Here is a 17,011-nt window from a genome sequence, read left to right as displayed (position 1 = left end):
AAGTGAAAGCTAACCTTGTTAAGGAAATAAAAGAGGATCAAGTTTTATTATTAGAATTAATTGAAAGGATAAGAAGATTAAAAAAAATAATTGGTACTTAAATATTGGAGCAAGTAATCATATGTACGGGGATAAAAGCATGTTCATAGAAAAGGAAACATGGAGAGTCAAATTTATTTTCGAGGCTCTTCAAAATTTTTGGTGAAAGGAAATAAGAAAAATTCTTATTCTTTTTAAAGATGGAAGTCATCAATTTATTTTTTATGTTTATTTTGTTTGAATATGAAAAGTAATATATTTTAAGCTTGAGGTAATTATTTGAGCAAGGATTTGACATCCATATGAAGGATAAAAAAGCTTACTATTAAAAATAATTCAAATGAATTAATTCCCCAAGTGGAGATGACAAGTTATGTAATATTTATTCTTAATATAAAAATCGTGACACGAAATGCTTAAAGGCATGTGTGAAAGATACATAAGGGGTTTGGCATATGTGGTCAAGCATTTAAATTTTGGTGGTCTAAATAATATGTCAAGAAAAGTAATAATACTTGGGTTGCCAAATATCAATCATCAAAATCAAATTTGTAAACATTATGTATTTGGAAAGCAACCTATATATAAAGAGTTTTCAAATGAAGCAAAATTTAGAGCAAATAAGCCTCTTCAACTAATTCATATGGATGTATACGGACCCATTGCTCTAGCACCTTTCGATAAGCATAGATATTTCATAACTTTTATTGATGACTATTTAAGGAAAATATTGCTTTTTTTTTTAAAGAAAATGCAAAATCTTTCATTCTATTTAATAAGTTCAAAGTAAGTATAGAGAAAGAAAGTGGATTTTCAATAAAATTCATTAGATCTGATCAAGGAGGCGAATTTACTTCTAAAGTATTCAAAGAATATTTTGAAGAACATGGCATTCGATATCAACTAAATTCACTCTTTTTACCCTTACTAAATGGAGTAGCTAAGAGAAAAAATTGCACTATTCTTAATATGGTACAAAGAATGATCAAAATCAAGAATGTCTTATGTTTTTTTTTTTATGTGGTGGTGACATGTGCAGTCTATACTCTTAATTTGTGCTCATCCTCAAGCTTACTAGATATGACACCATAAGAGGAATGGATAGGAATATAGCTACATATTTTCATTTGAAGGTGTGTGGGAGCATGGAATATGTACAAGTTCTGGAACAAATAAGGATAAGCTAGATGAAAGAAGCTCCAAACTCATCTTAATCGGCTATCAATCTAAATCTTATAAATTATTTGATCCTAACACTTCAAAAATTATTTTCAATAGGGATGTGGAATTCGATGAAGGAGCATGAGATTGGAAAAATAAAGACACTCAAGAAGAAGAGAAAACACCTATGAAGCAATAAGATGGAGAAAAACTATCTAGAAATTTGCAAGATTCATATACTCCAAGCTCAAATATTTTAGAAGATAATCAAAGGAAAAGAAAAAGAAGAAATTTAAGAGCGATTTATGAGGTAATTGACGAACTTCATTTTATTTTCTTACTTACAAATAATGGACCATTGGAATATGAAGATGCCATAAAAGATGAAAGATAGAGACATGTTATGGATGAAGAGATCAAATCTCTAGTGAAGAATGCAACATGGGAGCTCATAATATTACCAAACGACCATAAAACTATTTGTGTAAAATGAGTATACAAAGTAAAGAAAAATGCAAAAAAGTGAAGTAGAAAAGTATAAGACACATCTAGTAGCAAAAGGATGCAAGTAGAAGGATGGCATTATCTACGATGAAGTATTTACTCATGTTATTCATATGAAAACTATTCACTTAATTATTTCTCTTGCTGTAAAGTAAATAGTATCTTTATCAAATGGATGCTAAATTTATATTTTTAAATGGAGTAATTGAAGAAGAACTTTATGTTGAATAGCCATTGAGATGTATCAAAGAAGAGCATGAATAAAAAGTCTATAAATTAAAAAAGGCTTTTTATGGGTTAAAGTAAGATATAAGAGCATGGAATGCAAGAATCAATTCGTTCTTAAAACAAAATAATTATATTCAATTCCCTTATAAGAATGCTCTCTATGCGAAGAAATATAACAACGAAGAAATATTACTTGTTTGTTTATATGTGGATGATCTTATTTTTACCTGCATAAGTCCATTTTTATTTAAGAAATTTAAGCAATCTATGGTAAAAGAATTTTAGATGACAGATTTTAGTATCATGTCATTTTTTCATGGGATTAAATAAAGAAAAAATTTTTATCACATAATAAACATATGTAAAAGAAATTCTCAAGAATTTCAACATGCAGAATTGCAATCCAATAAGTACACCAATTGAATGTGGAATCAAATTATTAAAGAAAGATGAAGGGAAGATTTTATATCCAATTATGTTCAAAAGCTTGAGATATCTAACTTGAATGAGACTAGACATTCTATAAGTAGTTGGAATTTTAAGCAGGTACTTGAAAAATCCCACTAAGACACACGTGAAGGAAGCCAAGAGAATTCTTCGATATATTAAAAGTACACTATATCATGTACTTTATATTCTAATTTTAACAAATTTTAACTTTCATTTTCATTATATAAGAGATCATTTCAAGCATAAAGAAGTTCAAGTGGAGTATGTGATAACTAAAGATCAAATTATAAATATTCTCACAAAGCCATTAGCTACAGAACAATTCATAAAATTAAAGATACTTCTTGGAGTGGTTAATAATAATTTTGGTTTAAGACGGAGTGTTTGAAAATGTAAACCAAAATTAATTATCAAGTTTATTTTTTTTGTATCCTCGAAATTATATTGAAGAATTCTCTAGAATATGGAAGAACTTCATTAGATAGTTATTAGTTAAAGTTTTATCATAAAATTCTCAAGATTATAATTCTAGAATGTTCTTTGTATAGGTATAAATAGGGATTTATCCTTATTATTTTGATGTAAGGGAGAAAAGAAAAATATAATATAAGTTCCTTTTCCTTTGTCATTCACAATATCCTCCTCTTCTACTTTTACAAATATTTAATCTCTAACAATTCCATGATAATTCGTTCCATGGTATTTGCTGATGAAATATCAACTAAAGTATTTTTTTCCTTAGCTTGGACATCTCTTCCATGGTCTTAAAGTAAATGGAGTTGGTCCTACGTAACTCAAATGAGTTCTCTACAAGCTCAAATAGTTGCAATGCATAAGCAATTACTAAGGCATCACTTCTTAGATTACAAAATTTCAAATTAGATTCTTTTGCCATTACTTTTAGCTTCTTCTAAGTTAGTTTTTTCTCACGGTCACGAACGCTAACATCGCCATTATTCTCAAGTTCTTAATTAATATCAATTTTAATATTTAGTTCCTTCAAGCTGTATAAGGATGGTATTTAGAAAGCTTAAAGCTTCTATAACAATTGATGCATATCCCAGCATAAGATTTGTACGGACAAAGCCATGCTAATTTCTTAAATTGTTGATCAAATTGAGGATCATTAGGCAATGGCATAGGCTCATGGATTATTTAAAGAGAAATGGTAAATACATAAATATGAGAATAGATGAGGGGCTAAATTTTTTTTATATATATGTATCGAAGAGATTACAATAGCTACATATATATAAACGATAATAAATAAAGCATTAGTATATGAATGGATGAGATGATCTGGTCAATTGGCAAGTAACGGTCAGGATGACTAAAGAAAATAATCTTCTACTGTTATGCAGAGAAGTGGAAAATGTGAAAGCAGGTCTAATGCAGTAGTGTGCTTATTAAATTAGTCCTTATCAACTCCCCTAAAATTAAAGATCCCATTTTTGAAGATTCAACTTACGTTGTAACTAATGAAACAAAGTTGGAGGTAGATCTTTGGTGAGAATGTGGGTTAGTTTATCCTTGGTGTGGATGTGATGAACTTAAATGTCTTCAAGATGAATGTGATCCCAGATGAAGTGATACTCTATCTTTATACATTTCATGCAAGCATAGAAGACATGATTGTTGGTTAGAGCCATTGCAGAAATGTTGTAATAATGTAGTGGTATGGGTATTGAAGAGAGGATGTTGAAGTCTTAAAGAAGGCGACAAATCTAGATAATGTTGGATGTTGGTGATGCGAGTCAATATTCAACTTTGGTAGAGTTCCTCACAACTATTACTTGCTTCTTAACACTCCATAATACAAGGGTGTTACCAAGAAAGGTTAAAAAATAAATATTAGATTTTCTATCTGAAGGATTAGATGCCCAATCTGAATTGGAATAGGAGTGGATAGTGAGTTTGTAGACCAATGTGAAGAGTGCCTTTGATATATCTGAGTAGGCATTTCATTTTTTTATGATGTTTATGGAGAGGGTTGTGCATATGTTGGCATAATAGGTTGGTCGCAAAAGCATGTCGAGTTGAGTTATTATAAGATATTGTAGTAAACTAGCAATTTGGTGGCAGAAGGCTAGATTATCGTATGGAAGATTTCTAGTAGATGTTAGTTGAGATTTGAGTGGGATTGGTGTGATAGAAGGTATATAATCAGAAAAACCAAAATTTTAAAACAGCTCTTGAGAATACTTAGTTTGCTGGAGAAAGTAGGAATTAGATTTGATGAATACTTGGATGTCGTGGAATAGTATGATGGTTCCAAGATCCTTAAGTGTGAACTGTTGTTCAAGGTCTTGAGTGCGATAGGAGAAGAATTGTTTATTATTGTTGGTGATGAGAATTTCATCTCCATAATGTTGGAGGAATATGTGAATGCCTGAGTTTGAGAAAAGTGTAGGGATGGATTTAAGTTAGTGAATCATAAGCCATGATAGAGTAGAAAGTTTGAGAAGGAGGAGAACCATTGATGTGGTGCTTACTTTAGGCTGTAAAGAGCATTGTGAAGCTTTCATACATGATGGGGTTTGGGAGGGTCGGTGAAACCTGTAAGTTGAGTCATGTACACAGGTTCTTCATGGTTACCATGACGAAACGTATTGGAGACATCTAGTCCATGAAGTTATCAGTTATTATATAGTGCTATGATAAGAAGAACACAAATGGTGAGTATTTTAGCAATCGGCCAGATGAAGGTTTCTTGGTATTTAACTACATACTATTGTTTGATGCCTTGAACTACGAGTATAGCTTTGAGGTGATCGATAAAGCCATTAGATTTTAGATTAGTTTTGTATGTTCATCTACAAGGACCTACATCCGAGTATTAGTTGATTGGGTGGAAGTGGAACTAGGGACCAAGTAGTTATTATAGTTTAGCAAATGTTTTAATTCTAATTGCTCTTATTCCATAATGTGCATGCTCTTGACACATTCATTTAAATCATACCTAGTTATGCATCAATTATTATTATCATTTTAATTCTGATTTAATTATGGCAACCTAAAAGCCTAAAGTACATGCTTTGGTACTAATTATCTTCTTTTTATTTATTAGACCAATAGTTTAGTGAGAGAGTTGTATGGAAAGAAAATTGATGTGCTCCTTGATGTTCTTTCAATCAAGAAGTAAAAAAACTAGTAGGAACAAATAAGATAAGAATTAGCATATCTCCAAGGTTGGCTACTATCTGGTAAGGCCTTTTATATTTTTCTTATTTGATTTCTTTCCTCCTCCCTCCTGATTTTTGGAAATTTCTTGCTCTTTGAATTGCACTGAAAGTAGCATTTTTTTTTTATGGTATGTTAGCTTGGGCTGAAGCTAACTTAAGTTACATAGCTTAAGATAATCTAAGCAATCAAGCGGGATTAAAACATTTGGTTGATGAAAATGATAAGCTTCTCTATGGTGAGATAAACTTAGAAAATTATTTGATTGGTTTTAAGCATGACTAGTATTATAAACTTTACAAGGTAAAAAACTTAAAATGTATATATTGTATAGTTGTACATTATTATGTAAATGATGAAAGTTTTATTAATTCATAACTACTTTTTGATGACTTGTAGGCCTATATATAATGAAAAAAAAATGTCATAGAAATGTGAGGAATAATATTTCCCCCCATAATATTCCATTTTTTGTATTCCCCATAATATCCCCTTTTTTTAGGCTGTCACAAATCTTACAATGGGGTAGATATACAATTGCAATAACTTCATCTAAAAATTACACTTAGAATACAACAACAACATCAAGCCTTTATCCCAATACGTTGGGTCGGCTAAATGACTTGTTTCCTCTATTGTGTTATGTTAATAGTCAAATTCTCATTTTAATCTCATAAAAATGTCATTCTAATACTTTCTAACCAATCTTTTTAGGTTTACCTCTACCTTTCTTAACATAAGCCAAATCTAATACATCTACTCTTATAATCAGGTCATTAGAAGGCCATCATTTTATGTGACCAAGCCATCTAAGGTGACTCACTCTAATCTTTTTTTCAATTAGAGTTACTCCAACCTTTCACGTATATGCTCATTTCACATATTGTCTCTAAAAGTAAAGGAATTAATCCACATAAGCATCCTCATCTTTGCAATGCTTTACTTAATATTATGCTTCTCTTTTAATTGCTAATATTATACACTAAAATAGATGACAAAAAAAAGAACACTTGGTAGCTTGCTTCTAAATCAGATGAAAAACACGTGCAATAATTGACACAATAAAATTAAGCATTGATCATGAGTATTAAAATATTAAATATACAAAAGAAGAGTATAAATTGAATAAGAAGAATCATTAAATTTGGTATCTGCCACAAATTGTATATATTTAAGGTTATGATATATGTGAAATGTTACTACTAAAAACATTGAACAATGACATCATGTAGCTTTCAGTCGTTTCTAGAATTATTGCAAAGATCAAATTAATCATAGCAATTTTAACCACTTCAAATTCACAGCTTTTAAAACTTTTGTAACATATTATAATTACAGATGTTATATAAACTATTGCTATAGCCACCCTATAATAGTGTTGATATATTTTTTTATTCTATTAAATATTAATGTTGAACTAGCAAATTTTTTATAAAAATCATAAATGTGTATAATAATAGTATTATAAAATTTGTCATAATGTATAAATAATCATATATTAAATAAACTAAAGTTTCATCAAGTTAAATAATTTATGCAAGTCTATGAATTTCTTGTATTATTAATTTAAATGTAAATTTATTTACACTTTCTTATAGCTTGGGAGCAAAGAATCAACTTGGTCATGATCATTAAGATTTTAGATTGGTATTATAAAGGAGTACATCAAAGTACATGATTTTTAGAAGTTCCTTATCAAGAAAACATTATTAGATTTAAGATTAGAGATAATTTCATATGCTTTTTATCATCATGATTTTCTTCACATGATTGTGCCTCTAGAATTGATGGGAATGGGCTTATCATCTAATGAAGTATTTTTTCATGACTTTGATGATGTAGTAGAAGTATGCCACTTTCATTGTTTTTCAATATGAAACTTGCTACTTAAATTAGTGAATTAGATTTAAATCATGATTGAATTCAAAGCTTGTTAATGTTCATGGATATGGCTATGCTTTTCCCCAACTATTTCCTCACAACTAAATGCTTGGTTGCATGATTGTCGAGATACTTTCAATGGTTTATATAAAGGTAAGCATTATCTTTAGAGGGTTGGATTGTGGTTTGAAACTATTTGCTTCTTTTTTTTCTCAAAAATGAAAAGTTGGAGACAATAATATAAGGAATATTGATCTTTTTATTGTATTATGATTATAAGTGGGAATAAAAAATACTTTAAATGATTGTTAATTTGTATGTTGCGTGTATTTAAATTGGCAAAGCATTCTAGATATAGTGTATGGTAGTTTTAGATATTGTTGTGGGCTTTGAAAATTTGTGCTCCAACCTCTCTGTACTCCATTTTATTGATAGAAAAATTTTTAACGAGATTGATCTTACATGATAAATTTTTAAAAGGCATATTGTATTTTATATAAGACACTACATAGTGATTTCGTTCTCATTTCTGGAGGATATTATGATCTGAGGTATAGTTTCTCATAGGTGCAAAGTCTTTATAGTTAATTATGTTCCTCGATATCGAGAGAGAACTTTCAACAAAGGCTAGTTATTATATAGGCACTAGGTACCTAGCATATAGAGCAAAACTTTAGGTTTTGTAAGCTGAAGTTTTAGGATGGTTAGAGTTCTGAAATTTATAACCGTACACTTAAATTGGGTGATAAGGGAATGATGATGAGTCTGATCAAGATCTCATTAGTTCCATCATCTTAGGCTATCATGCCCCTAGTCTACTTAGTTAGAGGAGATAGCGACCCAACTTAACCGAATGATCCTTATTGGAAATCATAGGTTATTTCATCCAATGGATCCTTATAGACTTGATGTGGGTGTTTATCGTAAGGTGACGCATTTAAGTCAACCTTACGTGACAAAAGTTTTGTGTCCTATCAAGCATATTCTATGATTAATTACTTAAATGATTATATTTTTAAATTTGGAGATATTTCTTTGAAAAATTGGTGGACACATCCATTATCTAGGTAATGCTAAAATCACTTTTCAAATATTTGAACTTTATTAGAATTTTGTGGATTAATTTAAATTATGGGTTCTCTCCAATTAAGATTCAATTTCAATATGATCATTATTGGGGTTTCGTAGGCAACTTTATTTTGTAAGTCGATGATTAATTGTCAATGATTAAGATTAGTTCCTACTACATAGACAACTAACTACTTTTTATTGGGTGTTTCCATCACAATTTTGAGATTCATTTATGTGGGATGCTTTTTGAAGAGGACATTATGTATCTCTCATAATATATACTCTCAAAGTTTTAATGTTAGGGCCACTGAGCGAGGAGATTTATGAGACAATCATCTAGATCAGGCGCAAATGTATCATATAGATAGTTTCCTCTATCTACTTCAAGTTTGGTTATAAAAGAACTTCAACATTAGAAGATCGACAATCTTTGGTCATTTGAACTTTGGTGTTTAAGTTATATCTACTATAAAAAATATTATCAATTGTTCAATGCTCTTCTATTGGAATTAGTTTGATTTAATGTAATAAAGTTGAGTAAATTATAGAGTTATAAATTTTATTTTACTTTTATGAAAGTTTTGTATTAATGTCTACAACAACAACTACCATAACATCAAGCCTTTATATGTTATCAATCTTTATATGTTATCAAAAGTGAGCTAATCATCCAAGTGATCAATGTATATATGTTATCGGGACCATTCACCATCTTTACTATATTGAAAAATAATCAACTTCAAATTAAATATATAACAGGTCATTAGATGATGCCACAAAATTTTTTATTATCAAAACAAAAAACACATTTTATCTAAATCTTTTACAGAGATATATATTGCTTTGTTCATGAAACCACTATAAATTTATGTACATTTGAATATAACATTGTAAACTTATATAACCTGAAATAGTTCATCACAGTGTATCCACCCTCCTTAAGGTTCCTGTTAGAACTATTAAGAACTCATTTGTCCCCATAAAAATATTTAGCAATCATAACTTTCCTTATTAAATCATTAAAATAAATAATACTTCCGTGTGATTTGTATTGAGACCATGACGAAGCTCACACAACTACTGGAACCATAAAATAAAAAACAAGTGTACAAGAAGATTAGATGACAAGGGGTTATAGGCATCAATTGGAAGATATTTTTTGCAGTAATAATTAATTAATTTGAATTTTAAATAATATGAAATGCTTGTTTAATCATCATTTACAATTACTTGATTCCAAACTCATTTTTTATAGCAGCCGACCAAATTTGGACTACATATACAATACAATACATAATTTATCAAAGAAAAAAAAGGAGATTAAAAAAAAATATAGATATCTTTAAACTGTAACATTAAGGAAGCATACAGCCACCAACACTCCATTTGATTACATTAAAACTTTAGCAAATGCACATGTCATCTAGCAGCTCTTGTTCTTGTTCCATGTGTAAAAAATATATCAAGAAATAGAATTTTAGGCAATATAGATCCCATCTAGTATACAAGGTCCTCTTGACATGAATGAACATTCAGGACTTCAATTATAAGATTGTGTGATGAGAAATCAGCCATGGAAGGTCATCTCAAAAAACAAAACAACTTATTTTCTGCTTCAGGTAACCTTATGCTTCGACTGAAGGATTAGACCTAGTCATTTGGCGTCAGAGCTAGGATACAGAGATGACAACTATTCTCAGGAGTGGGTTGATCTCCTTGGTCTCTAGTTTTTTTGAGAAGCAGCGTAATGAACTGAAATCATTTGATGCTAAGTAGAATGAACATGGTAGATCCTAGACTTTGGGCAAGCCGGTTAAATCCTAACCCAGTGAAAAACCCTTCTCCACATTATCAGCCTCAAATTACAACTCATCCAGCATCTAGCATCAAAATAAATAATAAATACAATAAAAAACTATGTATGTTAATGATTTAATCTCGAGAAAGAGCCAATCTGACCCAGGCTCAAGTGGCAACTCATCCATTTAGCATGCATTGTTTTTAAATTTATAAAATCAACAAACTAATCATCAAAATGATCTTTATGTGCTCAAAACTATGTTGATTGTTATGCGTTCAAGTATAATTATTAGGAGTATTAACACCTTGATTCATATAAACTTCAAATTAAAGGCGATCAATTTATGAATCTGGATTGGTAATGAAAATTTATCAAATTACAAGCAAATTTCATAATGAAAATTTTTGAATATCTATTTATTTTAGTAGGTATAAATTACAATTTAACAAAATAAATACATAAAAATTCCTAAAATAAATTAATTCTGATCATATGTCAAATGTAAGAGTATTTTCTATAATATTTCCTCATATTAAAAGGATATTCAAGAAACTAAATTCTATTTAAATATAAGAGTATACCATTGTAAAGGTGGCAGGATACTGCATATTTTGAAATATGTTCATTATTCTTTACCAATGTAATTCCTGATGAAATGCATATGTTGAAAGCTCCCAACCAAGCTATTTTCAGCATCCTGAACATTGTTGTTAAACTAAATTAAAAAAAAAAAATTGAAAAGCCAGCCTCTTCTCTTTTACTTCCATGTGCAGGTATATGAAGAATATATGGAGAAAATAAGCTAATTTTTTTTAGGGCTAAATTATGGGCAAAGCGTATTCATTTTCTATGAAGAATAGTTATAAGAGAAACAAAAATACAACTCAGTATATAATGAAAGTAAGCACTTGAGCTAAAAAAAAAAAGAGCAAGGCACAACCTCAAAAGGATGAAAAGTTAAATAAATAATAAGATAAGAACATGAACTATAGACTCAAGAGGGCCAAAACTATCTAATGACTAATCATTTTAATTGTCAAAACTAAGAGCCCTTGTTGCCAAAAAGGCCATCCTAGGGCTCCAGCTATGGTGGAAAGGACAAACACCAATCATCATTTCCCAATGTGGAAAAAATCGCAAAAATAAAGCTCCCAAAATCTTATTTTTCCATTAGTGGCCTTTTGATGTTATTTATAACTGTGGATATGCAATTGATGTTATGCCAAAAATATTCATTTATTTCTTTCCCTCTGAATGAAGTAAATAATCAGCATTTTGATAAAAGAGATATGAGTTTTGAAGATAGAGAAGCATGTTGCATATCTTCAACAAATTAAAAAATCTGGAGCATACTTGGTCTTTGGAGAAAAGAGGAAGCAACAAGAAGGATATTGCATATGATAGCACAAGTGAAATCACATTAAAAAAAATTGTTATGTGCTATCCGAGCTAAAAGTGCAAAAAGAGCAATTCCACCTACCACATCCTAAAAGAACATCTTTTGTGCCATGTAAATTTCCACCAAGAGACCGTAACATTATTAGCATAGTAAGCATATATGAAGCAATTCAAGTTGGGATTTAGAGACCCACACCACAATATGTATATGCTTCTATTTTCTTAGGGAAACCTACTACGGGGCTTACTCGTTAATATCAAAAAAATAATTACAAAATTCTTAAAAGAGAACTCAAGCACACTACTATTCCTAAGAGCTACAAAATTAAAAGTAAGAAAAAAAAAACCTACAAGATAGAAATCCTTACTACAAAAAAATACAAACAGACCTAGGTACATTCTATGTTGCACAAGAATGAGCACCTAAAAAACCATACAGGTCAAAAAGACAAAAACCAGCTCCAAAATCCTCCTGAGAAGGCCAACCACCAAAAAACCTGCATTAAACACAACCTGCACCATGAGATAATAGGTAAATAATAGAAAAAATAGTAGGAATATAAAATAGTAAGGATATACCACCAATGTAGAGCCCAATAACCATCAAGAAACTGACAAACCAACCCAATAAAATAATGTTTCCTAAGCCACCAAAAGAGAACGAGAAAGACCAAGATATGTCTCATAGCATTATGCTTAGGACTAACCCCAATACACAACTTACCAAGAGCAAAGAGAGAACCCCTAGTAAAACAAAACCAAAAACCCTCCAGAATACCAACAAAATGCTGAGGAACAACATCACACTCCAAGGACATAGCAGTAACAAAAGCAAAAACCACATGCTCCCATAGCTTGCACCAATAACAATACAATAGCAAACTGAACAACATTAAAGGTAAAACTCGTAAAATGCTACCATAACAACCAAGAAATTATAAGTAAACTCATAGTAGGAAACGAATGACCATTATCCCCAAAAATAAACCAATAATAATAAAACAACATGAAGAACATCCCAAAGGTGAAAACTGTGGACTGCCAGAACAGCTCAACAATAAAACTCAGAAAACTGCACATAACAACAAATAAAACACAAAAATAGTGGATTCCAAAAGAAACGAAAGGAAGCAGACTACAATTCTTGGTTAACTACCACCACAATGCTAAAAAAAATTTACGGAAATCAATCACACCCAAACCACAGTACAAAAATGAAAGAAGGCGAGGCAAATAAAAAAACCACAATAATAAACAGAGGGCCCAACCAACCAAGGGTAACTAAAAAGAAAAAAACAAGACCACAACCAACAAGCATCCACCTTAGGGAATAAGATAAGGAACCCCAATTTTATCTAAGTTGAAGAGACCCCTAACATGCTGCGAGAGATTAAAATAATTGATATCGGTAATGGAAACCAACCCTCTGCCCCACCTGTAATGGCCTTAGCACAAGCATTCCCCTCACCATTAATAATAGAAAAATTCACATTAAGCATGTTCAACCAATTCATAACATCCCTTGTCATGTAAAAAAGCTCAGGATTGCACATCTTGTCATTCCTAAAAATAATAGATTCATAGCAGAAGGAAGTAGAAACCTCCATAATAAGATTAATGTAATCAATAGAAAAGAATAACTTTAAACCATAATTGATAGGAACCGAGATAGTAATATTAACATCACAATTAAAACAAGGGCCACTAAAATTCACAATGTAGTTACCATTAGAATCTCTAATGATTCTGCCACAAGCCATCAATAGTCTCCACATTAACCTTAAAGAATTTGGTAGGAGGTTTCAGCCAAGAAACTCTCTTGGGAGGCATCAGACAAACCTACACAACAAGATTAATCCCAAAGGCAACTACATTAATAAGATGAATTTTGATATTCTTAACCGAGAGTACTTTAACCAAGAAAATATCCCTAATCTTATCTTTAACATTTTGAATAATTCTATTATGATCCATACCTGCACCATTAAGCAAGAATTATTCCTTTCAAACCGTAAAAACCAAAGAATAAGAGAGGGGAGAACATTCTTGATATGACCTTTAATATTAACAAATCAACAATTAAGGAATTAACAGAAATGTATCAGCTTCAAAGTTATTGCTAAACTGCATCATAGGTATAGTATAAAAAATCACAATAGAGAGGATCCCAAGATTGCACCCCAAACCATTAATAATGAAAGAGAAGGGAGTAAGACTATTGAAATAAAATAACAGGATGGACCCAGATAAGATTTCAAATAAACTTTTACCTTCACACAACAAATCCAAAATAAAAGAAAACTTTCCCTCATCTTTAATAATGTACTTAATATAAGGTTTAATGGATCCTGCAAGAATTTTAAAACGGTCCAATTTTTAGAGCCATTAACCATAGTGTTTTGCATCCACTAACAAGAAAGGAGACTTTGACCATCCAAACGTCTTCAAAGCAGAGAGCACTTATCAGCAAAACATATGCAGCAAAAGTAGGAAGACTAAGACTTCCACGTTCTCTAGGTTTATAATATTGCACCAATAAACTAGCAGCATTTGATAGTGAAATGTCACCATAGTACATGAATCTAGATCAAACTTTGTTTAACAATTTATGACAACTTTTAGGTAATATAGAATCTCTGATCCACTATTTCAGATAATAAACTTAAGATACTATAATCTCCAAGCAAAAGAGAGACACTTTGCTTTCCATCCATCAAGAAGAGTGAAGGCTTTGTCCATAAGGGGAGAAAAATATTGAATGAGGAGTCTTTTAATGGACATGGGTATCCCAAAGTAAGTAATTTTTATATTAGGTCTTGTGATATTTAACACTTGGTTGAGATGTATTTGATTGGCAGTGTTGTTCAATAAAATTATGGAACTCTTAGAAGTATTCTATCTAACCCAGAAAGATGTTTAAAGTGATTAAGTATGTCTTTTAAAGCTTGTAAGTTTTAGTTACTAGCCTTTCCAAAGACAAGAAGGTTGTCAAAATACATGAGGTAGGCAATATGAAAGCCAATATGAGCAGTAGAGATGTTGTGAGAATTAATTTACCTATCAAAGAGATTAGAAAGATCTTTCATTCCAATATAATGTATGGAGGAAAACATTGACTTAATCCAAATGAAGAAGAGAAGAAGCATTATGATTCCAATTGATACATATTGAATAATAGACATTCTCAATACAATCTTTAAACCAACTAATGAACATTGGTGGGAACCCATTTTGCTGCATTATAATAAGAACAAATTCTCTAGATACAATATAAAAAACTTTAAAGATATCAGGTTTGGCATAAAAGAAACCATTTTTCTTGGGTTTTTGAAGTCATCAAGAATTTTCTTAGTCAATTTAACATTGTGTGGTTCTTTTGTCAAGAGTTTAAGCTTGCCTACTTTTGAAATAATTTTAGAGGTGTTGCATGGTGAAATGGGCCTATAGTTTGAAAAATTATTTGCATTTTAGTTTTTTGGTATAAGAAAAATCTCACTGGCTATGCTTTTTAAGCAAGTAACTTTTGAGGAAGAATTATTTGACAGTTTTGCAAATATGACTCCCAACCACCTCCTATTAAGAAGCATAAAATTAAAGGTATAACCATCCAGACCACAATAAACCAATCTAGAGAAAGAGTAAATCATAGTTTTAGTTTCCTCATTCTGTAACTAGGGCAATTAAAGCAAAAATTAGGTGTTTTGGAACCTTGTCATATATTAGAGGGGTGACATCACCATCATTCTTGAAAATTAAAACACCCTTATAGTGATGAATAGTTGCCTCGACAATACTAGTAAGATCAATAAATATCCCTAGAAATCATTCTGTAATGCAATTGTGATTTTTTCCATATAATGATTTTCCTAGAAAGAAACTTAAGATCTTCCTTCCCATTCTCAAGCCACTTGGCCCTACCTCTTTGAATTTCCCAGGAAGCACAAGCATTATAAGCAATTAGTACCTTTAAAAAGAATTGTGTGCCAATCAAGAGGAAAGTCCTAGAACAGGTTTTTATTTTTCTTTGTGACAGCAAAAGGGTGTATACTTTCTTCTGTGACAAAGGCAACAATGGCAGAATGTAAAAGATTAAGGGAATAAATGGCTTCATATATCACTTCTATAATTAAAAAGCTCCTCCATCAATTAAAAGTAGGATAGATAAAAAATTGGTTTATTCTAATTTTAAATATTTATATATTTTTAGATTAAAATAACATATTAATATTATTCATTAAGATATAAATTAAATTTTTAAAAAATTATAAATTATATACAAAGTAATTTATTATTAATTAATAATTTATTAATTGATGAAATTATTATTATATATAGTTTACCTGGATAAGGCATAAGTTCATACATTGTATTAATGATAATATCATAATATATGTCTCCATTATTACCATCATGAATCTTTCTCGTTAGAAACACCCAACAAGTAGTTTTTTTTTTTTTTAAAGAAAGCCAAAGCTTATGAATTACTTAAAAAAAAGAAGCAACTATAGGCTAGATTCCTCCTTCAACATATTGAAAAAAGAAGGAGGAACCTTATTCTCAGAACAATCCACCCAATCAAAGCTACTAAATAGTGCATAGTTAGCACATAAATTTGCTAACATATTCCAATATCTACTAATACAATTAAAAATGATGAAGTTAAAGTTTGAAAGAAATTCCATACCCTCATCCTTGAACTTCCCTGTTTTTCAAGCTTTTTTAAAGTAAGAGATGATGTTTGAATTGTCTCCTTCTATGATAATGCCCTTGTATTTGAACATCCAATCCTTTATCTCATCCTTTAGAGATTGAATAGCAAGCAATTCCAATTGAGCTATGTCCCAATAAAAAAGAGATTTTCCATAATCAAAAAGGAACCTTCCATTGCTATCTCGGAAGACAACACCAATTCCTGCTTTGTACGAAGAAAGTAGTGAAGCATCTACATTAACCTTTAGCCAATTAAGTGGAGGAGGATGCCAAGCTTTAGACAGTCGTAACGACTGATTAACATCCAAAAAGCCCAAGTTGTATTGAATAAAGTTATGAGAATTTGATGTTTGACAAATAGCATTTGAAGCTAAAAAACTGGAATTGTCTTCAACCCCATCATGGATGAATTTGTTTCTACTTTTCCAAGCTAGAAACAGTGTGTTACAATACAAATTTATCATCATTCCTTTCTTCACAATATTGGATTCATTCCAATTAATATGCTCCTTTCTCTAAAACATAGGAATGTTGAATCCCCAATTGTTTAAATGCTGGATTATCTCCCTCAATTTTCTGCAGTTGCAA

The 17,011-nt window shown here is 30.6% G+C and overlaps 1 protein-coding gene across 1 annotated transcript in view; it reads right to left on the bottom strand.

Moving 5' to 3' along the window:
• Positions 1 to 12,113: 12,113 nt before the first annotated feature.
• Positions 12,114 to 17,011, bottom strand: part of LOC110096137 — a 35,060-nt gene continuing 30,162 nt past the window's right edge. Inside the window, exons 2-4 of the mRNA XM_020821913.2 lie at positions 13,690 to 13,769; positions 12,473 to 12,567; positions 12,114 to 12,210 (exon numbers count right to left, since the gene is read on the bottom strand). Of these exons, the coding sequence (XP_020677572.2) occupies positions 12,114 to 12,210; positions 12,473 to 12,567; positions 13,690 to 13,769 (272 nt within the window). The remainder of the gene's footprint in view (positions 12,211 to 12,472; positions 12,568 to 13,689; positions 13,770 to 17,011) is intronic.

The sequence above is a fragment of the Dendrobium catenatum genome, unplaced genomic scaffold, assembly GCF_001605985.2.
Source record: "Dendrobium catenatum unplaced genomic scaffold, ASM160598v2 original_scaffold_267013, whole genome shotgun sequence".
NCBI classification, from domain to species: domain Eukaryota; kingdom Viridiplantae; phylum Streptophyta; class Magnoliopsida; order Asparagales; family Orchidaceae; genus Dendrobium; species Dendrobium catenatum.
The sequence above is the reverse complement of the archived record's forward strand: the minus strand, read 5'-3'. Positions and strand labels throughout refer to the sequence as shown.